Source organism: Sphaeramia orbicularis, chromosome 13, assembly GCF_902148855.1.
Source record: "Sphaeramia orbicularis chromosome 13, fSphaOr1.1, whole genome shotgun sequence".
In the NCBI taxonomy this organism is placed as follows: domain Eukaryota; kingdom Metazoa; phylum Chordata; class Actinopteri; order Kurtiformes; family Apogonidae; genus Sphaeramia; species Sphaeramia orbicularis.
In genome coordinates, this window is record NC_043969.1 from 21,297,168 (window position 1) to 21,323,580 (window position 26,413).

Genomic DNA, 26,413 nt, shown 5'->3' on the forward strand with positions numbered 1-26,413 from the left:
AAAGTTATCTGGAAAAACCACATGTTCTGACCACAGAGTCAGTGCTCATCATCAATCTGAACCAACGTTCATACTGTACCACTCTTAGAGACGTTTAATATTAAGTCATTCCAAGTGGCAGCAGTCACTTGGCTTAAACTAGGAAGAGGCTTAAGACTGAACAGTGGAAAGTTATTGTTAATGTAATTTCATCTACAATGGTTCCTTCAGTTGCACTGAGCAGAAGTGAGATCAGTTCATTTGAACTACGGGTAACTTGAAGCAAATAATCATATTTTAGGTTCCAAGTAATTGCCACCATCTTTTTCATGAAAGTGATATGTGGCTCATTATTAGATAATAAAAACACACTAAGGTGTCAGTTCTCTCTTCTTTGATCCCTTACTTGTTGACATTCACTGACTGTTCATTTGCTAAGCCTGCCAAGCTGAGAATGTGCATTTAATTAAGCTGTAAAATCATCTGGTTGGTATTCAGCAGCAGGCTGCAAAAATATTCCACCCTGGTTTTCTGCATGCTATAAGTGGCAGCAAAGCTCTCACTCTAGAAATCATGGCCAAACTTAATTTGTTGCTAGTTATACACAATAAAATGCAAGTGACAGCTTAAGAAAATCTTTTGCTGACTTATTAGCAGGAATTTTGAAACAAATTCTCAGCACTGGATTACAGTCCCTCAGCAATTCTTCCAGGCAGACATCTTAGAATAAAGACAATACAACTGGCACTTCTAAAATTTCTCTCACAATGTGTTTCTACACGCAAATAATGCATTATACTACTTACAGTGTTGAAAATTTTTTAAAACTCAAATAACCTATTCACACACCTCAGTACTTCAGTAAAAGGAATGAGGAATCTGTCCAAAAGAGGGTCTGAGTAATCCTGACACAGTCGCCCATTATACAAGACTTGAGCAAAAACATCTGCAATCTCCATTATTTCCTAGTTTTCTAAGCTCACCCTTATCAGGATGCTTGTGAATGGAAATATCTTCTGTTTTCTAGCATTATCCTTCTTTTGAAAAGATGGCCCAGAGCTCAAGTACTACTATGAATTCTAATATGCAGCTTACAATAATTTCTTTTTAGCACCAAGTAGGAAAAGAGGCATTCAAGCAGCTGGCTTAAATTCAAATGAAAGCTTTAATCAATGCCCCTATTTCATTTCATGAATATGACAGTATAAACTAAAGACAGACCATATAACTGTCTCGGTCTCATTTTGTCCAACAAATTATTACCAAATGAGCCAAATCCAGTGTCTCTAAATCTAGTACAAGACTTATGCATGACTGGTTCACAGTCAGTAAGAGAATAAGTAAAGGATGAGGCTGTAAAAACAAAACAGCAGCATTAATCTATTTTTTTTATCTGCAAGCAATGTGTCATTATTTGGCTGTAAGTGTCAGGAATATTGACCAAGCTTACGGCAATTATGTCTCCATATGAGAAAATTTCCTATGACAGATGAACAGGATACATGTGCCTGCCTCAGATTCAGAATTAAAATGATATTCATTTCATATAAAGCCAGTGCACAGAGTTTCGCAAAACCAACAGCCTGTATGATTTATGTAAAAACCTGTAAAATGCTTGGCCACCCTGATGAAATTGTGTTAAGCTTACTTTGTTTATAAGATGTTCGGTGACGACCTCTCGCAGGCCTGTGTAGAGCTTCTCTCCATGTTTGTGAAGCACCATGGTGTATGCATTTCTGTACAGTTCCTCAAAACTCAGGCCGCTGTTGTTCTTCCTCTGAATCTCCTGGATGGCATTTTTCAAAAGGTCCCAGATATTGTTGACATACTTCTCATCCATAGTCATCTGCAAAAGGTTATGTAGAATAAGATAAACATCACGAGTCATTATCAATGCATCATCTCCAACATAATCTCTTAGTAGGGCTGGGCGATAAAACGATAATAATATATATCGCGATATAACTTTTCCTCGATAGAAATATAAGACATGCTCGATACAATTTCGATAAAATTCAGTGACGGGGGCAACAGGGTTACTGAAAAGTAGGGTGTGACATGGAAGCCGGGAGTCAGACGTTCAAAGCATGTTAAGTTTTATTTTCGGTTTATGCCAGTTATGGCAGCTACGTGACGCACCCCCACGTATATAACCTGGCATTGTTTCGTGAGGATGATCTGTTTTATTTGCGTGCTCTTTTAAAACTTGAAAGTTTTGCCTATTGGTCAGACTTTTGCTTTTGTTTTAAATATATTTACCTGTTTTATTTATCTGAAACAGTTGTATATTGTTCTTCAGCCCATCTGTCATGTTCAACCTCTGACAGAAAATAAGTCCTATTTAAATAAAAAATAACCTTCTGATGTCTTCACAACTAATTTATGGGTAGCGAAAAATTTAAGATTGACAAAAAAGTGATTTGATTTATATTGTGATACATATCAATATCATCTGATATGAAAAAAATTATTGTAATATGATTTTTTTCTGCCCTGTGATGAACTGGCAATATGTCCAGGATGTACCCCGCCTTTGCCCATAAGTAGCTGGGATAGGCTCCAGCGAACCCCGTGACCCTAGTGAGGCTAAAGCAGGTTCAGAGAATGAATGAATGAATGATTATTTTTCATATCACCCACCCCTATTTCTTAGTGCTTTACTCTGCAACATAATAGAAAACAAGTCCAGCTGGTAATTAAGTGGAAAACTGAGGATGTTCTTTGTAAGTAAAGCCAAAAAGTTCAGGTCTATATCCTTTTAGAATCAGATGATGACAACTTTGAGTAATTCAATTTGTTGTTAACGAAGAACTGCCTCCTGTATTTTACCTGAAATGACAGATTTTTCAAGAATTGCAATTACTGCTTCCTCCACTGACAATATTTGTGACATCTAACCTCTTTATTCATACATCTATGAACCAATTAAACTGAATTATACAAAGTAAAGAGATTGGTTTTACCCTGATCCTACACGCCATATAATATTATCTCCAAGGCTCTTAAAAACAGCAATTCATTATTTTCACAAAATATACTTTGGAATAAAGTTGTTTGGGATTACAGCTATGGTTGCCCTTTGGTGTTGGGGGTATTTTTTCTAAAAATGAAGGGTAGAGGCAGCTCACATGAAAAAAGTCATGACATCTCTTTTACAGTGTCAGTGTTCTACTAATGAATATTACTCAAAAAATGTCACCTGCTTCAAACACTTCACATTCCTGCAGAGGTAAGGAGGGAAAAATCACTTCCAATACTCTCTTCATTGAAGACTTTTCCATAAAACTGCATCTGTCTCTTTTAGGTGCACATATGCAATTGTACAATATGGGAGCGCATACAGAAGTTTTCACCATTATCTATTTTAAAATGGTTGTCACATCTCTTCCTGCTCTGGACACATTAGTAGTAGACAATTTTCCTTGCAAACGTGGTCTGACAACATGCTGTTCTAACTTGTTCCCGTTGAGCCTGTAGCAGTTACAAGGACTGCCGTTACTGTGCCAGAACATTTGAATCCAGAACAGGAGAGATGATACAATACCTGGCTATTGGAATTTAGTGCAAACTCAAGCAAGGAAAACCTGAATGTTACAAATTCCCTCCCAAACAGCACACATGCTATTACATACAGAAAGGAGACTAAGACAAACTAAACTCGAGTTGAGATAAGAAACATTCTTCCACATTTTCCATTTCAAAATTCCACACTTTTCCAAAATCAAATTTCCAGATGACTCTGCATATTTTCAGAACAAATTTGAGGTCTACGTGTAAAGATCTAGACGTTGAAATGGTTTCAGAATCCAGTCGTTAACGTACATTACAATCAGATCAGTCAGTGGTGGGTTCATCACTGAATCTGAATCTGTCTTGGTCTCACACTACGTTGTGGTGAGGATGCCACAAAAAGGAATTACACATTTTATACTTCTTCTAAACCAAAATAGGGGCAAACACTCGAAACTCAACAATGTTTCCACATTTAGACCTGGAAATTATTATAATAAAATTTCACACTTCCAGATTGGGTAGGAATCCTGAATAATATTGTATCCAAACAGTAGTGAAATGTCTTCTAAGTTAGCCAACTTCACTATTTATATCACAAACCCAAAATCAGACTAATGAACTGCCTCCAAGCAAGCCTAAACCTAAGTTACTTTAACTAAATTCTAGATGCCATTATATGTTCACAAAGTTTGACTGTAGGATTACCTATCATTATTGAGTTGTTTTTTTGTTGTTGTTTTTTTTAAAAAATATTGTTAAATTCTAGAATATCACACACTGCCAAAACAGCACTGTGACTAACAGCTATAACAACTAGTAGTTGTCATTTGTTCAGTGTGGCTGGTAAATCTGTTCAATCTGTCAAACTTTAGAGGTGCATATGAATGAGAGGTTGATAGTTTCAGCACAGTTGGAGCATATAGTTAGTACAAACCTCTAATTATTGAAAAAACCCTAATAAACCCCTGACCTTCTCTATAAGACTGACTTATAGGTCTGTACAAATCTAACAAGTGTCATGTCTTATGAAGAACAGTGTGTGCTCCTTCTCTGCAGACAAGCCCAAACACATGCATGCCAAGATGCAGTTCCATGCAGCAGGTCTGTTAAAACTGGGCCACATTCAACAGGCTCACATAAGTTAAAGTCCTTGGGAAAATATGGGGCTCCTACTCCTACCGAACAACTCCAGATCCATAACTTGAGTCTTTTCAGTAATGTCTGCAATACCCCTCTAGTTATAGGCGGATTGAAATGCCATTTAATGCAGAATGAGGTCAGTTCATAAATGAGGTTTCCCACTATCTTCCAGACAAAGGAAGCGCCAGGTGGACGAACAGACGAACTCTATATCACGATATATGCGCTGAAATAATGACTGACTGAATGAAAAAGGATAACGTCTTGGACTGATAGATGTTTTAATACAATCCCAAAACTGCGTTAGCTCTTTAGTTTCCCATTAGCATCCATCTACACGGTGGAGCCGAAGCTGTCGTTTCTTAGGGAATGTCTGAATACACCTGGCTCTTCCTCACACATACATCAAACTAATGCATACATTAAACAGAAACACATCATTGAATTGAAATAAAAGCACCAAACAATCAAAACAACAAGTGTCAACAGTCAAGGCTAAAGACAGCTTCGGCTAACCAACCAGTCAGTATGTCGACAAATCAACCTGCTAGCTAATGTATGGGGAGTTATTATTCTAACGTTAGTGCTCCGTCAAAAAGTGTTTTCTAAAGTTATCATCGTGCTTATACAATTACAAGACATCTACGTAGCTGACCCACTGAAAGTAGACGCAACAGAACGTTTGACGGCTGCACTTTGTTTACGGACAGGCAAGTCATATCTGCTACTCAGCTGGTTAGCCTGTTAGCATGTAGCCAGCGGCTCAGACCACGGTGATCGAGTCACCGCCTGTCGGGCAGACAGAGCACCTACTGCGGTGTGCACTTACAGGAAAGGCCCGTATCCTCATTTTGGTGTCCTTCTTGGTGCCGCCTTTGCTGAGATTGGACATGGTTGCCTCGACCGTGGGCTCTGTATTCACATGAAAATGTTCTCCGGGGAGGGACGGGGATGACTACTGGTTTATGGAGCAACCGACGAGCTTTCACTCGACCTCGTAGCTCCGCGTCCCGGCTCTGCAAGTTTATTGTTGACAGCCAAATGCCAAATCCGATAGTTCTTCATACAGCAATGGCGGACTACCTGCAGTTCTCATTGCGCAGAGCTCACGCACTCCAACTCACGCGAGATATCAACATTTTCCTTAAGTTTTCTGTCACCTGTGCCACTGAAAACATGAGACAAGTTACCAGAGTTCAGATGCAGGAGCATTTATTCAGAAATTGTCTATTTAGAACCACTAATTAGCACACTTTATAGGCTACTGCTGCAGTACATCTTAAAATATTGTTCTATTTGTTTTCATCTAGTAATTTGACAGCTGCGAGTTAAAGTTACTACTTTGCACCACTCCTAAAATACCCAATCTCATCTGCATCAAACATTAAAATCTGACTATATACAGAAATGCATCATAAATTTTGCTCAAATATATTGTATGTTTGTGACAATGTTATGCACTTGTACATTTTCAAGTTTTCAGTGCCAACACCCATACCAAAAAGAAGTATGCCTCAACTACATGTTATTAAGTATACTTAAGTTTAAAGTATCCATCCCAAAGTATACCTTTATGTACAAAGTATACTGATACAAACATATTAGCAGTATATTCAAAGTAAACTTCTTGGGACTAAAATGGCCCAATTGTAATATATGTAAGCGCACTTTAAAGCATATGTAAGGTAATCTTGTAGGTATTCTATTAGTTTACTAATAATAAACTTCTCGTACCTTTTTTAGTTTAAGAAAGTACACTTTGAAGCATACTTGAAGTTGCCTATTTAGTGTACTATTAGTTTACTGATAATAAACTTCTAATTCCTTTTTTAGTTTATGAAAGTACACTTTGAAGCATACTTAAAGTTACCTTTTTGGTATGCTATTATTTCAACATAGATAAGATGCTTGGTTGCATTGTGCCCTCTGAGTCCACTCAGGATGCAACTTCTAGTAGAAAATCAAGCCTATGCCGTGATGCACTTGATTTAAGGAAAATGCTTGCTTAAAATTCTATTTGCTTCATCAAGATCAATTTTGGTTGAGCAAATTCTTAACTGATCTGTGTTCTAGGAGCACAATTTACTGTCCAATGAGCCATTTCTGGCCAGAAAGAGGGGGAAAAAATCAGTATGGAGCCACAAAGAATGTTTGAGCCATTTAAATGTAGGCATTAGATAACAAATAATGCACATTTTCATTAGGAAAACAATTTAAATTTGCCTGTTTGGTAGAGTTTTTGTAGGCCAGATGTCAAGATTTGTAGGCTAACAAACCTTACGCTTCAAACTAGAACCGTCACCTTTTTGGATTTGAAGTTGAATGGGTCCCTTATAAGATTTTTAATGTTAAAGCTTCAGCTGAACTTGTGTGTGTTTCTGATTTGCATATCAACATTTAGGTCAGTTTAAACCTACTTTTCTCATTGTGGTATTTCATTTTAACTTGCATTCAATGAGCTGTCTTGGCATTGGAGATGACATTATTTCATGAGGATTTTTTTTGTCTTGTAGTGAATTAAAGCCACCTGAAATAAGTAGAAGTACACACTCCTGCATGTGGTTGTAGAGCCATAGGTTACACCTGTCCTAGACAAAATGAATCAACTTTAATTTGGGCATATCACCACAGGAGACGTGTTCAAATAATTTCAGTAGATTGTACAAACAAGTTAGGATTTTTGTACCTGACTGTTTAAAGTATGCATACCATAGGAAGAAGAGACAATGCTAACTGATGGGTTGAGGGGCCAGTTTTGGCCTCAGGGCCCAGTTTGCTAATCTGGTCGTGCCCAGACAGTATGTATCAGTATGTTGGACTGACAGAAATGTCTTTATGGTGATTGTAGCATCAATACCAGTACTTTTTGTTGAGGCAACCAAGTACAGTTTCACTGGGAACTATGTATGTATGTTGTTACTTATGTAATATTATTGTGGACATATATAGAAAGCAATCAACAAACAAGCCTTTCACCAGATTTATTCAAAGAAAGAAAAAAAAAAATCAAAATTTTTTCCATTTGTCTTCTTAAAAATCTTCTTGTTCATTACATTTGAAGAGGAACAAGACCATCAGCACTCAGAACTCAACAAAAACTAATAATTAACAGATGACTGGAGAGAGTCCTCAATATAAGCATCATTTATACATTTTCAGATTAATTTGGGTTCTTATTTGTGGTAGAATAGCATATGTATATCCTAAATACACATAATTTTCTTTCATGCCCTCTTTCTGGAAGTCTAAGCCTGGGGTGGTTCAAAAATGGCATGAAAAAGGAGAACAGGATACAACCACTTTAAATACATTACAGAATTGAAATACTTATCATTGTAATAATGACAGATAATCCAGTAACATTTTCTTTTAAAACTTTGTTATTTACAATAATTATATTTTTGCCACTTTTAACAAATGTCACAGGTGATCATTACAATGACAGGTCCTGCTGTTCTGTGATGAAATAGATTGAGTTTTTACTTCCTGGACAAGCAGCAAAGTCAGATCTAGTCATGATGTATTAGAAAGTTGAAATATGAACAGAGCCCTAAACATCACCCAGACATTAGAGAAAATATTTTAAAAGCGTGTCTGGTTTTCACTTCGCAGCTTAACCAGGAAGTAGAAAATGTTTGCTTGGCACATATAGCCCTGACTTTCTATAACATACATCAGGGACAGACACACTCAATGTAGAAACTGTCCTGGGTTTGTACTCTCAAAAGCATTTTAGGATTAACATTATCAGTCCATTGACCTTTTCAATGGAAATATCATGATCTAACACTTTAATGCCTTTGTGAACGCATACCTAAAGTAATAATTTAACAAGAGGCATAGGTATTTACATAGGAATCTATGCAACATCACAGAGGCAGACACTTCATATTGCACATGAAAAAGGCAGGTACGTATGAAATAGTGGTTAAAATAACAACAATGGGAAAACTACCTGTGAGAGAAAGAGCTTGAGAGAGAGAGAGGCTCTTCTACAAATGTATCTGTATGACCTTTAATTCTCATCAGCATAAAAGACTCAGTTCATACAGCAGATTAAACAAGTTCATCAACAAGATTATATATATATGTGTGTGTGTGTGTGTGTGTGTGTGTGTGTGTGTGTATATATATATATATATATATATATATATATATATATATATATATATATATATATATATATATATACACATATAATTTATTTATTTATTTTATTCTGAATTCATGAGGGCTGCATAAAAGGGGAAATACATCGGACAGATCACTCATCTCTGTTGTAATCAGTTATACTAGACACTCTGTATTCTAAAACTGGTATTGTACCTGATGTGTTTTGGGTCTCCCTCTCTCTCCCACTTTCCCTCTCTCTTATCTTCACACCCACATGTTCATCCACTCACTCGTTCACAAACTCTCAGCCGTCCACATGCAGCCTACATATACAATATCACAAGTTTCTCTTCATGTAACTTTCCTGTGTTGCGATAGAAGTCCCTCTCGTGTTTCCTGCATTGGGCTGATTTAAGATGTTTTAACAGTAGCTGATGCTTTTCAGAGAGCACAATGTCTATGATGGCTACATCTCTAGTGCCGTTTTAATATAATTTCTGGATGTATCAAGAAATGACAAAATACTGCTGTATTTTCCTAATGTCCACTGGTGTTTTTTTCTTTTTTATAGATAACTCAAGATAGAAAGTAGTGAAAAGACATGACATCTGAGGTCTTCACATAGATATATCACAAATATACATATTCTGAGCATGGTGATCATTCAGTCAACACACTGATACTCAAACTACATCTTAACAAATATACAACATACATACTAAACAGGCTCTTTATTTAAATTTTTATATATTAAAAGCTCTAAGAAAGGCAGCAAAGATGCGCAATAAGGCAGATCCATTTGACACACTCAATGGCACACTCCATATAACACGCTCTACTCTGGCACATTTACACTAACAGATGAGATGGATCTTTTAAAGGGCTTCAGTTACACTCTACCTAATGTGGTTTTGTGAAAAAAATCTGCAAACTAATATGTAACAGAATGAGAAACTGAGAGTTATAAGGGAATGAGATGACAGAGAATGAATAAATAAATAGAGTGTGCATGAGTTTTAGCTGTTTGAGGTGTTGATGTATAATTGATGCAGTGACATGCAATTAAAATACACAGGAATATTTTCTGTAATGTTTTATTATGTATGAAGTAAAGAGTTATGGCTAGGGATCTGTAACTGTCATTGAGTTGATGTGATTGTCAAGTTGTCCATTGAACCCCCCCAAATGAAAAAATAAAATAAATAAAAAATGAAGTGACACACGGGATGGATAAAATGTCATCTTAGCAAAATGAACTAAAATCTCATTTTACAACTTCGTGCTCACGAATTAATTAAATATCTTTTAAACAGCTGAATACAAAAAATCTTCTCAGATGGTATAAAAATGAACTGCATTAATTTCTTAATTGCCTTGGAGAAATCAACACTGACCAAAAGGAATAATACATGATGTGTCCATACAGCATGCATTCAAAAGCATCAGGTGAGGGACTATGGCAGCTGCTGTTTGACCGAGCTGCTTGTATGTGAACAAAGCTGAGCCATTAAAATCAATATAAGCTATTATGAAACATCTTACAGAAAGTATAGCACTTTATCTCACTTTTACATGTTGAAGTAGTCTTTTACCATAAGAATATTTTTTTTCTGTTGTGTTTATGTGTCTAAACAGAATGTGCATGTGTGTGTCAGTGTGTGTGTTTTTACAATCTTAATCAGGATCGGTACTGTATGAATGTGACTTGTGGTAAAAACTTTTTTCCAGTATAGCTGCTGAAAAAGATAAAGTCACCACCTTCTGCTTTCCTGAACTGGAGAGACAACAATGTGTGGCATCTAATCACAGAACCAGCTCAGATGAATCCACTTGTTTCAAATCACTTGTCTGATTCAATTAGTTTGTCCTGCATATCTGCATGACCCACTAAGCATCAAAGTGATTGACAGCAGAGAGACCCCTCCCTCCTTGGTCGCTAAAAAGGTATCCTCAGCCTCTTATTGGACCACAGAAATCTTCAGAACTACCAGCAGGTCGTTGTTGTCACTGACCCCTCCCTCCTTCTGCATCGTCAAGGCAACCATTGAGGCAGTGGTCGTCGCTCCCAAAAGCGCCCTGGGCCTGCAGTAGCTCATACTCCTGGTCCAAGAAGTCTAGGCTGTTGTTGCTAGGCAACCCTCGGATGGTGAACTTGTGGGACACTTTGGTCCACTGCTCTCGATTTGCTGCCACTCTCTCATACAGCTCAGTGGCCCCAGGTAACAATTCAGACAGCAGCCTATCAGGACAACAGGAAGTTAAAGACTGTCAGTGGTGATTCTACAGCAGACATTGCCTGGAAACATGAGTCCGGGAATTTGACAATGTTAAGAACTGTAAAGTAAATCACAAACACTTTTGACACAAATCATTTGAGTCAAATTTGAATCTTCAGTAACATGCTGTTGGAGTCATGTTTCTGTTCACTGACAAATGTAAATTCAGTGCTCACTGTCTTTTAAACTCTTTTTTGCTTGTCATCAGTTCCTGGAATATTATGAATATCTGGCTCTGTGGCAACTATAAGTCTATCCCACTTCTTTTCTTAGGCAATTATTACAATTAAACACTGTATACCAAGATATACTGCACAAAAATGACTCTAGAGACATAACAGAAAAAAAACAGCTAAAAAAAAATAAAGGCAGTAAGGGGAAAAATGTTCTCTTATTTATTACTGCATCAATACTATGATGTAGTACTTCTAATGTGTCATTAGGACTGTGTTCATGCTGCCATCCCGAGAGCTCAATTCTAATTTACTGCTTAAATCTGACTTTATTGTTTTATTATTTTTTTGTTTAAAAATGTTATAGATATCAGAGAACACTGCAAACTGGTCATGATCCCAAACTGAATGACATGTAAAAAAGCCATGGAGCTGGAAGTGTATTCAGTTCATTCCCTTCAGTAAAATACTAATGAACACAGTGAAAATTCTCCACTAAAAACTGAAGTAGTGCATTTAAAAAATGACTAAAATATGTAAGTATTATCAATATTAATTGTGCAGGACTTCACTAGTATTTATTATAGTTTGGATTTATTCTACACTATGTTAATGTATATGCAATGTAATGTAAAACATTACATTGTATGAAACTTGTTCTGTTCACAATGTCATGAAAAAACAGATATGAGTTATATTTGAGTGGAAAGATCAGCTTTAGGCCATAGCTAAAAAATTACCAGAATAAAATCCTTTTAGTCACTGCCAGCAAAAATGCAGATGTACAAATTCTGGTAGGGGTTGTATGGATAAGAGTCCACTCAGCTTCCAACTTTTTCTGACATATGCACTGACACTTACCTACAGGTCTGCAGCGAGTCTGCATTTACAGACATATATATATATTTTTTATTTTGATGACACAACACATTTTGGTGATGTAAAAGGCCTGATGTATCTAGATATTAAAGAGGGCTGTACTATCTAATCTATTTGAGATATACACTGTTGCCCATAAAGTCTGTTTTCAGACACAGCCCTCTTTTTATTCCTATTTCTACATATCAGTAATCACCTTTGACACAGTGCAATGATTCCACACTGAGTCCCAGTTACACTTTATCTATCAAGAATAAACAAAAATGTCACAATCCTTTCATGAGAAGAGGTAAAAATATTTTATTCCAACTTTACTGGTATAAGTGTACAACAAACAACAGTATTTGTCTTTGTGTTTTTTTTATGTGTACCTGTTTTATACACTGTTTGTCATGCTGTTGTTTCCATCTCCTACAGATGCAGTCATTCATGAATCCAATAATCCCCAAATCTGTCTATCCTCAGCAGATTGTGCTTTACTTTGTGTGCAGTTTGGTGCAGGTAGTTCACAGTAAGTTTAACAGAGCCCTTTATGACAACAGCTGTCTGCTGCAGCTGGAAATGATGTTGATGGGATTGGTGATAGGGAATGAGAACAGTAAAGATACAGGCTATGAAGCCAAAACAATAAGCTGAAACAGACTTAGATGACACTTATCTGTGGTTTTATGACTATGAGCATCATTGTTCACTTGAAAATACTGCCTACAGCAGCATTAAAACTAAAATCTGTGAAATAAAGTCTAACTTATTTTGCATTTCTGAGTTTCTGGTACGTACTTGTAAATGGGCATGGCGATATGTTCCATGAAGCTGATCTGTAGTTCTGGGATGTATGCTTTCTCTCTGTCCATCATTTCACTGGGCCTGTTTCCCATGGCTTTTTCCTGCACGCGCATAGATACGCACACGCACGTACGCACACGCATGTACACACACGCGCACACACACACACACACACACACACACACACAAACACACAAACACACAATAAAGACAGACATGAGTAATGAGTTCACTGTTGTGTAAAATGACACACACTTCAGCCACATGGCAAATAATTTCACATATCATTTAGCAGACACTGCACACCAACACATACCAGATCTCCTTGAGAAAAGAACTCTTTATAAATCAGCTCCTGTGGATGTAAAAAGGCACACATCAACTATTGTTTAAATGAGTTCATTTAATTTCACAGTGATATGCTGTACAAACATAAGATGCAATAAGCATTAACTTAAAACCTTGTTGAAAGAGAGTACTTTTTTTTGGTTTGTTTTTTAAATACATTTTGTAGATACATACGCTCTGTTTAATGCATAACTGCACTCTCAGCTTTGGCAGACACTTCCCATGTTTGCAAATATTAACTAGACTGTGATGTATCATAAAACTAAATGTAATTATTCCTAATGCTTTTTCTGGTCACTGAGCGATAACTGCACCTTCTGATACCAATAAAAGCCAGATATTGTATTGTAGCATAATTTGTCACTGTGTCTTAAACAGAAATGTGTTTTAGCTCTGAGGGAAAGGATTACTGTGCATTTACTGAAGGTGTTTTACAGATTTAGGTGAAGGATTTAGGATGGGGGTCAGAGGTTTGGTCTTTAAAAGGGGGCAGAACAAGATTAAGTATAATCCTAAAATAGAGTAGAGAATGGAATATCATGGAATATAGATTGAAATGTTGTTTCCTACTGTTTATGGCTTTACTATCTCATAATCTTTATTGTCTAAGAAATGGGTCAATTTCCTGTATACTCATTATACTCATTATTATGTGAGGAATCATTGGGACTGCCCTGTTGACAACTGGTCTGATTTCAATAAATACTAAAATAAAAGACTGATTACATTGCAAAGGAAAACATTTGCATGATTCCAGTATACACTACACCATACAGTACACTATACTAGTCTCCAACTCCTAAGTTTTAACATCCACTGTCCCCATGGTTGAAAAATATCTAAATTTTATTCTCATTTACTTGTTCTTAGTTGTCCTTCTATATGTTTACCTCTGGTTCTGAATTTTAGATAAGTTATTTAGGTGTGGGGTTTTGTGGTTTTGATCTATTTATTTATTTTGCGGTGTCATGGGAGGCCTTTCATTCCGGCAAAACCCAAGGCCAGTGCACCTTGACCCCTGCATGACATAAATAAATCATAATCCATCAACACCTAATTTAGCCAGATGGAAAGTGTGTTCCTCTGGCCTCTCACCCCCTCTTTAATGCATAAGGACTCAGTATGACTTTTGTGGCAGTTACTAAATGAATTTTTCTCTTTATTTAACCTTTCCTAAGATATTTATCACCATTTATTATAATATTAACCTCTGGATTTTGCATTTTTTTCAATGTAAATTATGTATTTTCCTATATTTAATTGACTGATCATGTGGATATTCATTAAAGCTCAGAGTAAAGTCAAAGGTTATTATATCAAAGCAGAAAAAAATTGAACAAATAGTGACTTTTTCAGTAAAATATATCATTAACTGAACATAAACCCAGTGTATCCATTCCCTGTCATTCATCCAACTCCATGGGTTTTACTTGTGAATCAATGTTGCAGAAGATGATGGTGTTTCCACGTTCACTACGGAGCCTCTGAACATCTAAATGGGTCATATTTGATGAACATGAAAGATGACAAACTGTATTTTACACCAATTATTTACATGTATTGATAGGATTAGTGGATCAACAGTTTAGATCAATAGATACTTTTGGTCGACAGTGGATGTTTGGGTCTTTATGGGTTAATACATAAGTGGCATTACTAAACTATTATTGATCAAAATAAAGAAACACTGAAGGCTATTACAGAACTACATGCCTCTACATGCCTCTGCATCTTTTTGTTTCTTCTTTTGTTATTTTGTGCTGTTTTCACACCGCTTACCTAACCCTAACCATTAGGGGAATATCATTCAACCCCAAACCTCTTGCCCTGTCCTATTATCATTTGTTTCCAAAGTATTATGGATGCTGGGTCAGGGCACCTGGGAAAAGCCTGTTGCCCATGCACCTTTAACGTAGTGTCACATGGCCTAACGTATTTCCAGCCTTCATTAGTAGTGCGGCAGTGTTGGGAATCATCCATTGATGTTTTGGAAATGTTATTAAAATGACTAAATCCTCACAAAAGTAAATGCGGCATAAAAAGTTGCAGGTCATTGCGTCTTTCATGTGGCGAGGGGGGAAATGGCAATGGATAATATTACCATACGGCAGATAACTGAATGGAAGAGTAACTCAAATGGTTACCTTTATTCCACCACAGTATATCCTACAAGCCAGACTAGCTTTAACCTTTAACTTATATATAAGTCTAAATGCCCCATGACCTCACTCAAACTGAAAAAATACAGAAAGAAAACAAAATCTTGTTATGTCCATACAGAAAATTAAAAACAATGAAAACTAAAGATGACACTGTGGTCTTTTTTTTATCTGCCACCTGCTAAAATATGTGAATATATATGTGCATGAAGATATACGCTTCATAAATACAGCACAGCACACAAAATCTGGATTTGGAACTGACAGCAATCTTGCGCGTTGTCTTCCAGCCCTTGGTTTGGTCTGACAGGTCACATGATGTCATCAACAGGCACAGCAGCATTGAGCGATGGGTACGCCTTTTTGGATTATATCCATCTGAAAGAAACACAAATATACTGTAAACATCTTCACAATTATAATGCGAGTTAATAAATTAGTTTCAAGTTCTGTGAAAAATCCAAGGCAAACAACTATGTGGTTAAATTTTGTTTCTAAACAGACCAACATTTACTTTGCACTGATACATGTTAATAATTAAAAGCAGCAACTAAGCAGACAGTGTAAAATTCAGTAACAGTTGTTTTATGGTTTTTGGTGGGAGGGAATGATGCCTAAATCACATCCTGTCACCATATACATCCATTCTGGGGAAATATTTCAGTTTGTGATTGACAAGTCACACACTCCGTGGAGTGAAGTAATTGCACGCCTATTTAGAAGCTTTTAATATCCTTGAATTGCTTTAACGGCTCAAAAATGATTCCACTAAGGAGACATTCATTCAGGATGACTTATAATTAGTTGCATTCAGGCATAGCAATCCACCGGCCAGAAGGTTACAGCCAATTATATTACATAAGATTACAGTAAGCAACTGTCGCTTCAAAAGGGTAAATACTCCAATAAAAGAAGAGGATTTTTAAGTATGTTGAGATGAAAGATGTGAGTTTGACCTCTCAAATAATAAAAATATAAGATCTATATATACAAAAGGAGCCTATACAGCAAAAACCATTTATCAGTGAAAGAGTCTTGTGAATGCAATACCTTTGAATTCAATAACATGAAATAAAATGCTAGTTTGGTGTCACAGAGATCAGCTATATAAACCAAACACTGCTTTGCTGATCTACGTTGTGAGAAAAGGCCAAGGCAGAGAGTGGTTTGTTTGTATTGTCCTGAACTACTGAAACCTACCATCTGCCATCTTCTGCAAATCCTTGAAAATGCGAAGGTGGTGAGCCAAGTCTGTAGCCAGAATGATGTCTCTCATCAAATCCAGCATGCGTTGGTAGTCCTAGAAAACATCCAAAGTAACTGTAGCTAACACAGATAGCATAATACAGTGAATTAAAGAGATAACATGTGATATTTGAAACATGTAATTGTAAGATTAAATATCTCACCTTCCGGTTGAACTTCTCAAAGATGTTACAGCCTTGAGTGTTCAGAATGGCAATGGCCTGGGCAAAGTGATGTCTCTGTCATGGCAGATACATAGATGGCATTAAAACAATGCTTCTAAAGGGATGACAAGTCATGATCCAAAAGGCAAAAGCAGATTCTGCGCTGACGTCTCTCATTGCTTTATTTATTACCACAGTTAAGGTTAGATTTTGACCACTAGGGGTCATACTAGAACACAAGCCTTCCAATAGATACTACAGTGAAATGTAGAACTGAGGAAACACCTCATATACAGTTCTGTTGAATGTTATCAGTATGTACTTTCATTTTGCAGAATAGACACTATGATATCCTGTAGTTATACACAAGACTTCATAACCACCATGCTGTCTGGTTAAAATGAGTTTTGATTAGTTTTCAGGCAGTGCTCCCACATCCATGTGCTGTTACTGGCTGTGAGTGTACCTCCATCACAGATCCCTCTGAACTGTAGAGAGCAGCCAGGACAGATTGCTGAAACAGAAACAGACACATGTGAAACACAATGTGTTATTGTATGCATTTATTAATTTGATTAAAAATTTAAATTCAATAAAAAGCAGTCTCATGTATCTGTCATCTCTGCTATAAATATTTAAAATGAAATATAATAAAAAATAAAAAAAAGCCAATAAAGTGATGTGCGACCTTTATAGTACAATGCGAGCTGTTCTACTGTGTTATTTGTGCATATTATGTATGATTGTAATGGAACAAAGCAACAGGCTTCCAATCACATTGATGTAGACACGTCTCACAGGAGCAAATCAACACATGCCAAGATAAAACCCCTCTGTGATATCGCTGACAAATACAGACTGAGTCAGGCTCTTATTGACGTTTTCCATCCCGAGCTTCTAACAATCTACATTTTTAAAGTGCACATTCAGTTCTGCTTTTCATCTGTCTACGTGTTTAGGATTTAAATGTTCTCATTCATGCCATTTTCTCCTTGTTATACAAGTCCCTGTCTGGAATTGCTGACAATTTCAATTTACTCTCTACCAAAGCAGAAAAAAGTCGTAATATTGTTCTTACAGAGGCGACTTGGAAAGAATTGTTGGTGCCGCGGTGGTCCAAATCATGGCACATGCAGGAGACAAAGAGAGCAAAAATCTCTATATCCCTAAAAAACAGAAGAAAAATAGGGAGAAAGACTAAAAAACCTTCATCATTACAGCAGAATGAGCAAAATTAAAGAACTACTGCATTAAAACAGCTGAAATCCGTGGTGCAAACTCACTCGAGGTAGTTGGACAGCCCTAGGTTTTTGTAGAGCAGGTAGCAGAAGTGTGAGACCGAAAAAGCATGCATCCAGTTGTGGTAGGGAGGATCTCTGTAGCCTTTCTTCACCATCAGACAGAACCTGTCAAAAACACAGCAGGATTTAGGCTCTACAACTCAACAAGTCAAAACTAATTCATATAGTAAAAACACAGCGCATCAAACTAAAGTTAAATTTGATAACCTTAAACTGGTCAATTGTGGATACTTTTTGCTACTTGAGAACTGATTGCATCCTCCGATGTGTGGGTGTCTTCCAGTTTTTCTAAATTATTTTGGCACTGTTCTCAATTGATAAACATAATTGCAAAACATCACACGCGCTTGCTCACAACTCATTTGAATTCCTCATTCATCTATACAAATTACAAATGTTTCAGTGCACTTGTACAAATGTCTACAATTTGCACAATTGAATACCGTGTATCTTGCAGATCAAAACTGATTATGTTGGGTCTCAGCTGAATAGCAATATTCACTGAAACGTGTATGAATTCTTTCTTTGTTTTAATTATCACATGCACAATAGTCCATTCAACTGTCAAAATCTGACAGGCCTATTTAAAAGTCTTTATCATAATATGTATGTTTTTTGTACCAGATGAAAAGTGAACTTCAACACTAACCATGGAGAGTATCTGGTCTTACATTAAGCATGACAGCTGCTATTCATAAGTATAGATTTTCCAAATGTATTTACAGACTTTGACCACAGTTCAACACTTCTGATAGATAAGGAATACAGCAACAATTTCCATGAAATGTGAGTACAATGCGTAATGTAAAACCTTGTACTATTGTAATCTGAATCTGAATAGTGTTCAGTTTGCTAGAGGAAACTATTCTGATTGAGTCGAATGGCAAAGACTCAAATGTTGAAATAAGGAATATTTTTGACAAAGTAGCTAAACACTGGGACCACTGTTTACACCATGCCAAAGGCATTTGGAGGGCACTGCCTTTTTATATCAGACAAATACTTTTGTTTTGAGGCAGAGGTTAAACGTTCGAGTGAGTTATGACCCTTTACAGGAGAGCAATGATGTGGTTCTGTAGCATAAAAGCTTTTTGACAAATGCACCTAGAGCTTAGATAATGTTCACACCAAAACAACTGAGGAAAAACTGTTAAGTCTGCAAATGTAAAATATTAACCCCAAGCATAAAAACACATGTACACTGGTCATACTGTACAGACACAAGTAACAACACAGTGGTGAAATTATGTTACACTTTTTAAGTAATGAAAAACAAAAAAAGACTAATTTGTCAGACCTGGCGAGAGTTTGAATGTCTATCTTGTAGGTGTTGATGAAACCCATGTCTTCGAACATGCTCAGGATGCACTGCAGACACACACAACAAGATCAGTTACATCACGTTTGTATTTGTGTCTTTTCCACTCTTTGTGTTCGTTATAATGTCTCCCTCGTTCACTCCTTACCATTGGCGTGGTGTCATCTGGTAGCGAGCGTGGTGTATATGTGAACTCAGCGTAGCAGGGATGGATCTCTTTCACTGGTTCTATTCCACTCACCAGCAGCTTAGAGACCTCTTCCTCTGAAACCTGCAACACACACATACTGAATGATATAGAGTACACAATTTTGACAGTGTCAGTAATTACCACATGTGCTGAGCACAGACATGAGTGAGGTGTGTGAAAGTGATTTTACCTTCATATGGTACATCATCATTTCATTGGCCAGATGGGATCTGAACTGAGCTTCATGGACTTTCTTGTAGAGCAGAGACTAGAGGACCAAGTAGTGGAACATTTAAAAAGGTAGAAACATTTCCAATATTGTGCATATGTATAAAAATGTAGATGTATAAAAAAAAACTTTAGGTCATGCTAATGTCGATGTTATTTTCTGCTTGTTTATTTTGTTTTGGGTTTTTTTGTGCCAGGGAAAGAAAGAAATTGACATAAAAAATAAATGAACCGTCAGTAAAAGATTTTTAAGGCCTTTGCAATAACATCTTTGAATGAGAACAGTTCAATCATCTAACAATCATATGAAACAACCAAGAATACAACACATCACATAAACCTGAAAAAAACATATATTTGTATATTTTACCAATAGCTGATATCAGTAAACTCTGTGCGTCCCTAATTTTAACCTTGATGAATCCAGCACAATGTAATGACTCAATGTCAACTTTAATAAATGTCATGAAAGCAAACTTCTAAATATTTGTTTTCATCTTCCATTAAATTCAATACATGGACTGATACGTTGACGTGTCATTAATCCTGCCTTCAATGAGAAGTCTGATTGTAAAAGGCTAAAATGTTTGGACTCGTGAATGGCAACACCCAATATGAATGCTAATGTCTTATTAGCTTCTTCTAATAAGGAACTCGCATGCTGATCTGTTGGTGTGTGTCTCTTATAATGTCAAATGCCCAATATTCATAATTAAGTGCAATCCTATTTTTTATAGTATTTTTCAGCACTATCACAATTCCATGGCCAGTGAGCAGCACATTAAACTCAAACTGAATGCTGCTTACATTTCAGTACACAAGGGACATGCTCTTTACAACCCACAGCATCCACTATGATACAGGGTGAGCCCTGATAAATAATGCATTTGGTCATGTTTAAATGATTAATGAGCTGCCTAGAAGGCAATTATTTTCTCAATCAAATATCTTTTTAGTTTGCAGATAAACTATTGAGTACCTGCAGTCGTTCAAAGGTCGGACTCCATGAGAGATACTTAATGAAGGTGACTTAAAAATGTACGGTAAAACATCAGCACTGGACATTTGCATCTAAGCAGATGTCATCTGTATCAGTCTCCATTTCTTTTTTCTGTCTGTCTTACTTCCTTTAATTCCATCACAGGCTAAATCTCTCTCTAAATCTCTTTCCCCAGAGACTGTATTCTTCTCTGCCGTGACTGAGCATTTTGTGCTCACTGAACTGATCCTATTTGGCTTGACAGGATCGATCTTTCCAACAGCACTAACAACTAATCTACAACCCTGTTTAAAGGCATAAGGGACCGCTTGTCATGAGTATATCCTAAAGTTTCCTTTTGTATGCCATAAGATTAGCAAGCACAGTTGATATAATCTACAAGTGTATGATCTAAGCTGTCATTAAATCCAAACTCTCTTGGTGAATGTTGCAGCCACATCTCTAGTCGTGCAGACATTGTTTAAAAAAAATGAGTCAAAGGGAAATAACTTACATGGGCGATGCTGATACCGCAGTAGATGGAGAATGCTGTAGCCAGGTCCTCATCAAAGCGATTGAACCACGGTCCATTCATTTTATTCACCAACTCGGCAACTCCAATCACCTCTGAGACGAGAAGGAGAAGGAAAAAGGAAAGAGGAAAGAGGAAAGAAAATGATCAGACACTGAAGGAGGTAATGTGCTGAGGAAGACCTGCAAAATAAGATGGAGAGATGGAGATGATGCAGAAAAATGGAAAGCAAAGGCTAAATGTCAAGAATGAGAAATGAGGCAGTGAATAGTCAAAGCTGCAGAAGCAAACAGGCCTAAGTTAAATTAATTTCACACTGGTGCTGAACCTAATTGCACATAAAACGTTTTGGCTTTTAACACTTTGTTCAAATTACAGGCAGATTTATATAAAGAGACAAATCTGGTAGGATCGGAAGGTGCTTGGGTTCAAGGAGTACCCACAAAATGAAACGCAGTTTTCTGTTTCCTGTAATTTCTAAGTTTGGAACACACTGAAGAAGGCTGCTTCTTCAAAGTGCACTTTATACACTTTCACATTTAGGTACTAGGATGTGATGTAACATCTCTTTGCACTATTCTGGGAGAGCACCTTTGTACAAATGTAGCTTCATTGTTAAAATGAAAAAAAAAACAAACATAGGTATATAACGGTGTATAATAAAGCTAACACAGCAAAATAGCAAGCCAGTATTTGCTCATAAATTATCAGTCTAGTTTCAAAATAAAATACTGGAAAAACAGATAATAGTCCTTTATCTACATGTTTTACAATGTACCACACAGCAGGATGTAGAGAAGATGGATGTAAAGATGAATAAAGATGTATACAGCAGTGTGTTGTTGTTGCTACCATTATTTTCATCTTTGATAGGAAAGCAGAGGATGTTGCGAGTCTTGAAACCAGTGCTGTCATCCACTCCACGGTAGAAAAGAGGATGAGAGTAAGCATCCTTAATGTTCAAGATCTGACCAGTGGTTGCAACATGGCCCGCAATGCCCTGGTCTGCTGGGATACGAAACTCTTTCTGCAATCACACAAATGATAACACAAACAATTATTTATTTTTACAAGACAGAAGACAGCAATGGAGGAGATAAAAACTTTAAGGTCACCATTAAAACAAAAAAATATATATATTTGTTTTCCTGCATAAAACAGGAATCTAAGGAGGCTGTATCCCTCCTGAAAAGCCCAGTCTGCTCTGACTGGTCAACTCCATCTGTGGAGCAATGACCCAAAATGGCAACTGATGACCCATAACTGTTAGTGTAGGTTCTCTACAGGGCACAGATACATTTATGAAAGAATTTTATTGGATGGAAATTTAGGCCAGATACTGGCACATAGGTGGCATATCCCAAGACATATTATACAGGGCTCCTATAAGTTTCTACAAGTTAAATTTAAGATGTTTTAAGACCTCTTTAACACTACTTAAAACAGGATTTAATGCCCATTTCACAGCCTATTTCACTGCCATACTGGCAAAAATTCATGACTCGAAGAATTTAGGAAAATGTTTTTATTTACTCCAATGCCTTAATTCCCACTGTTCCGAATCATTTCTCACCAGGGGCTGCAAAGTTAGCGATAGTTGGTTCCTAATTTCAATATAACTTGTCAGGTTGGAACAGGTGGAGCTGCGTTGACTAACATTACTTTCATTGTATCTTGTATTTAACAGACACATGTAAACACAATACAGCCAACAAATTTATGGCAACATACCTTACGACCTGCCATAACAAATTTAATACCTTTTAAAGACTTCTTAAAGATATTAAGTGCAGATTTGTAAATTCAAGACTTTTAAGACTTTTTAAGACCCCGTGGGAACCCTGATTATGTAAAATGATTTAACCACTGAATTTAATTTCATGGAGACTTTAAGAAAATTGAGATTAAACATCAGGACATAAGAACTAGCACTGCTGTAAACTAGCAAGAACTGATTACAAGCATGTGTCTTTGTCTGCAAATAAACATTTTACGTGCCATACCTCTTCATCACTAACCACACCATCAAACACCTTTGCCACCAACTCATGGCTGACACGATCCAGCAGGAACACTGAACATCTAGAAAAAACCCCAACAGAGACACAGAGAAACAGAGGAAAAGAGGGTAATGAGGAATGGGGAGAGAAGATTTGAGTATTTTATCTAAAACTGTCTCAGGTCATTTTGTAACTTCTATTAAATGAGGCAAGTCGGTTAAGAACAAATTACAGAGATAGCCTTTGCAAATGGTGATGAAGACATTCAGACCCAGCTACATCCTACACTCTCTCACACATGCTCACAGAAATATCCCTTTAAAGATGAATCAGAGGGCTTACATCTCTGCATCACTGAGGTTCCTGGCCTCCACTATAATTTCCTGTAACAGCACCGACACGTCATCTGAAAGAATTAGAGGAAGGCAGAAAGGAGAGAAGGGGGGGAAATAAAAGAAAAACAGAGGAAATTAAAGGGATACAGCAAAGCAGAGATAGAGTTTAACAGGGCTTACATTGTGAGAACTGATGGATCTGCTGAACAAGCTGATAAGAGCCTTTGTGTTCAACAGCTCTGTACAGTGAGAGGCAATTTGCTTTGCAGTGGATCAATTTTTTGTGCTTGCAATCATGATGATTCATCAATGACTTATTCCACTCTCCTGTGCTTACCGTTATAGATAAAAATCTAAACACCTCAGTGTAATTACAGGATAGAAAGGTGGAGCCATCATTTTTAATGCCCTTTTGATTTTATGGTTATGATCCTGTGTGTAATAACCTTTCGGGTCAGCAATATCTCATTTAATTATGTGCATCATTAGCTCCACAAGGCAATCACTTACAAATCGACCATTAACACAAATTGTCCTTTTACGTGCTCTTTTTGAAGAGAAAGACAGACAGCTGAGGTGAAACTTACCCAAGTGTGTGAAGAGGTTCTTAGCCACTTGTAAGAGTGCCTATGTGGAGAAACAGTGGACATGAAAATCTCTTAAGGAAGCAGACTCATGTATATTTATTCATGCTAACAGTTCCTGTGCCTGTGTATGTGGGTATGTGGGGAGTTGTTGCAGTACCTGGCACTCGACTTTAAGCTTCTGTTCTTTCTGAAAGGCCAAAGTTGAAGTGAGGACTGTTGAAGTGTAGCAGAAGCAGTGCTGGATGGCATGTTCATCTGCCTCCGTGTGTCTGCAGAGGGAAATGAACACACAGACATCTGAATTTAGACAGAGCAGATAAGCTGTGATGGGAATTTAGATTTGACTTTTATAGTATAAACATGGAGAAAAATCACTTGTGGCTCAGTTTCAATAGTCATACAATTATCCTCAAGCTTTTTTTTAAACTCACAAAAAGATCTGCAGCAATAAAATAAAAAGTCATACATCAGATGCTGTAAAGTGCACGACATTTGGAGCACAATGCAACATAAATAGCTGACAAACAGTCATATGAACCCAAAGCAGCATTCTCACACAGTCATTCGAAGCCACTATGAGCCTCAAAATGGGTGTGCAGAAAACTCTAAATACTGAAAATTTAAGAATCTTCGTTGTAGTACATATCATCAGTAAAATAACAGCCATTTATCTCATTTCTTCACAAGAGAGGAATTCTGCACAGGTGAAACAGGAAAACCTGTTACTCACTCCTTCTTACTTTCATTATGACATTTGTCTTTTTCTCTTTACTGTGGATTTCTGCAGCTGCTGAATGAAGTGGCCACTGTAATATTTAAATAAACGTCACAACATTAAGCCAACAAATGAAGACTGATGAATAAATTGATCTGCTGCAGTTATGACCACAATAGTGATTGTGTTTGTCTGCAGTTATCTCTCCTGCCTACAGAGGGCAGTAGTACATTATTGTGCCAATTACAGGGGATAAAATGGACCCAGACTTTTTTTTTTTCCCTACCGTGAGACTCCCAGAAATCCTAGCAAAGCAGGCAAGATCTGTAGCAGCATGGCATGAGAAGGCAACACTCTCCCATGAACTGTTAGTGTTGTTCAAGGGAATTGCACATACCAGTAGTCTTCAATCCACTAAGACTGGCCAGAAAGTACTAAGGTTTCTATCTTAGTACTTAGTTCGATGTAGTGAGAATTTCTAAAGTATATAATAATTGACCAGGACTCCCTTGAAGAACAGATCTTTTATCTCAATTTATATTTCCTGGATAAATACAGATACAAAATGAAGATAATTCAAGTCGGACTCTATTTCACAGAAATTGGTTCCAGATAAACACATCAAGAAAGCAAGTATTTATTAAAAAAAAAAAAAAAAAGTACTTGGCTTTGTGTGTAGGCTGAGATGTACAGATTACTTTTGCTTTTCATTTTAGCTGCAGTTTCTCAGATAAAATGAGAACTCAAAGGTGCTTTGTGGAGCTTAGAAAAGTAAGATTTAATTAAATGTCCTCCGCAAACATACTGTGTGTGTAACCTTGATTTGAAAATGCTTTCATTGCATTTTCTTTCTTATGAAGTGTTCTGAAAAAGTTGCTTTAGAACATGCACTGTTGACTTCATGTCTCCTTGTAAAAGTTAAAGTTTTCTGTTATCATCGGTACACTGCTACCTTCATGACTCAGTGAAGTAGAGTGAAACTACAGCAGCAGGAAAATCATCATGTCCTGTCCTCTGGGCGCACAGTGTAAACAAAACAGGGAGTCGCTCATAAAATTACTGCGCCATAGACCCAGTAGTGATCAAAAATTCACAGAACACCTGCTTTTATATTCACTATCGCTGGGCTCCTTTAACTGTTATATCAGTGTATAATGATCAGGCCTATCATTGCCTGCTGCTGTCTTTTCACTACAATTGTGTGTCTTTTTTATTACTGTTCATGCTGTGCATACAAACCACTTACTTATGTTATATACATAACTAAGCAGTGTTTATGCACAGCATGAACAGAACAAGAGCAAAGTTGTATTGCACCTTTCACTTCTTCTGAGTTATGGATGTGTGTGAGTGTTATGTCCAAACCTTCTTATAATTTCCATATGGTTTTTATTCACCAGCGTCCCAGTGCAAGAAGTTAAATTACACTGTTTCAGGATCAGCCAAGGAGAAG

At 36.9% G+C, this 26,413-nt stretch overlaps 2 protein-coding genes across 3 annotated transcripts in view; both read right to left on the reverse strand.

The window, feature by feature from the left end:
- Positions 1–1,501: 1,501 nt before the first annotated feature.
- Positions 1,502–5,728, reverse strand: LOC115431481 (cullin-3-like). Its single transcript, XM_030151867.1, has 2 exons — positions 5,462–5,728; positions 1,502–1,825 (listed from the first exon to the last, which is right to left on the reverse strand). The coding sequence occupies exons 1-2, from the start codon at positions 5,522–5,524 to the stop codon at positions 1,517–1,519; spliced, it is 372 nt and encodes a 123-aa protein (XP_030007727.1). The 5' UTR covers positions 5,525–5,728; the 3' UTR covers positions 1,502–1,516.
- Positions 5,729–9,298: 3,570 nt separating this feature from the next.
- The window catches only part of pde2a (phosphodiesterase 2A), a 182,084-nt gene continuing 164,969 nt past the window's right edge, over positions 9,299–26,413 (reverse strand). For both annotated transcript variants that reach the window (XM_030151865.1, XM_030151866.1), the window contains exons 14-31: positions 24,403–24,514; positions 24,246–24,285; positions 23,666–23,729; positions 23,327–23,405; positions 22,176–22,350; positions 21,306–21,418; positions 19,775–19,852; positions 19,543–19,665; positions 19,374–19,444; positions 18,059–18,181; positions 17,854–17,941; positions 17,242–17,289; positions 16,776–16,850; positions 16,567–16,666; positions 15,632–15,744; positions 13,176–13,214; positions 12,854–12,960; positions 9,299–10,984 (exon numbers count right to left, since the gene is read on the reverse strand). In XM_030151865.1, coding sequence (XP_030007725.1) covers positions 10,750–10,984; positions 12,854–12,960; positions 13,176–13,214; positions 15,632–15,744; positions 16,567–16,666; positions 16,776–16,850; positions 17,242–17,289; positions 17,854–17,941; positions 18,059–18,181; positions 19,374–19,444; positions 19,543–19,665; positions 19,775–19,852; positions 21,306–21,418; positions 22,176–22,350; positions 23,327–23,405; positions 23,666–23,729; positions 24,246–24,285; positions 24,403–24,514 — 1,783 coding nt within the window. In that variant the 3' untranslated portion in view covers positions 9,299–10,749. The remainder of the gene's footprint in view (positions 10,985–12,853; positions 12,961–13,175; positions 13,215–15,631; positions 15,745–16,566; positions 16,667–16,775; positions 16,851–17,241; positions 17,290–17,853; positions 17,942–18,058; positions 18,182–19,373; positions 19,445–19,542; positions 19,666–19,774; positions 19,853–21,305; positions 21,419–22,175; positions 22,351–23,326; positions 23,406–23,665; positions 23,730–24,245; positions 24,286–24,402; positions 24,515–26,413) is intronic.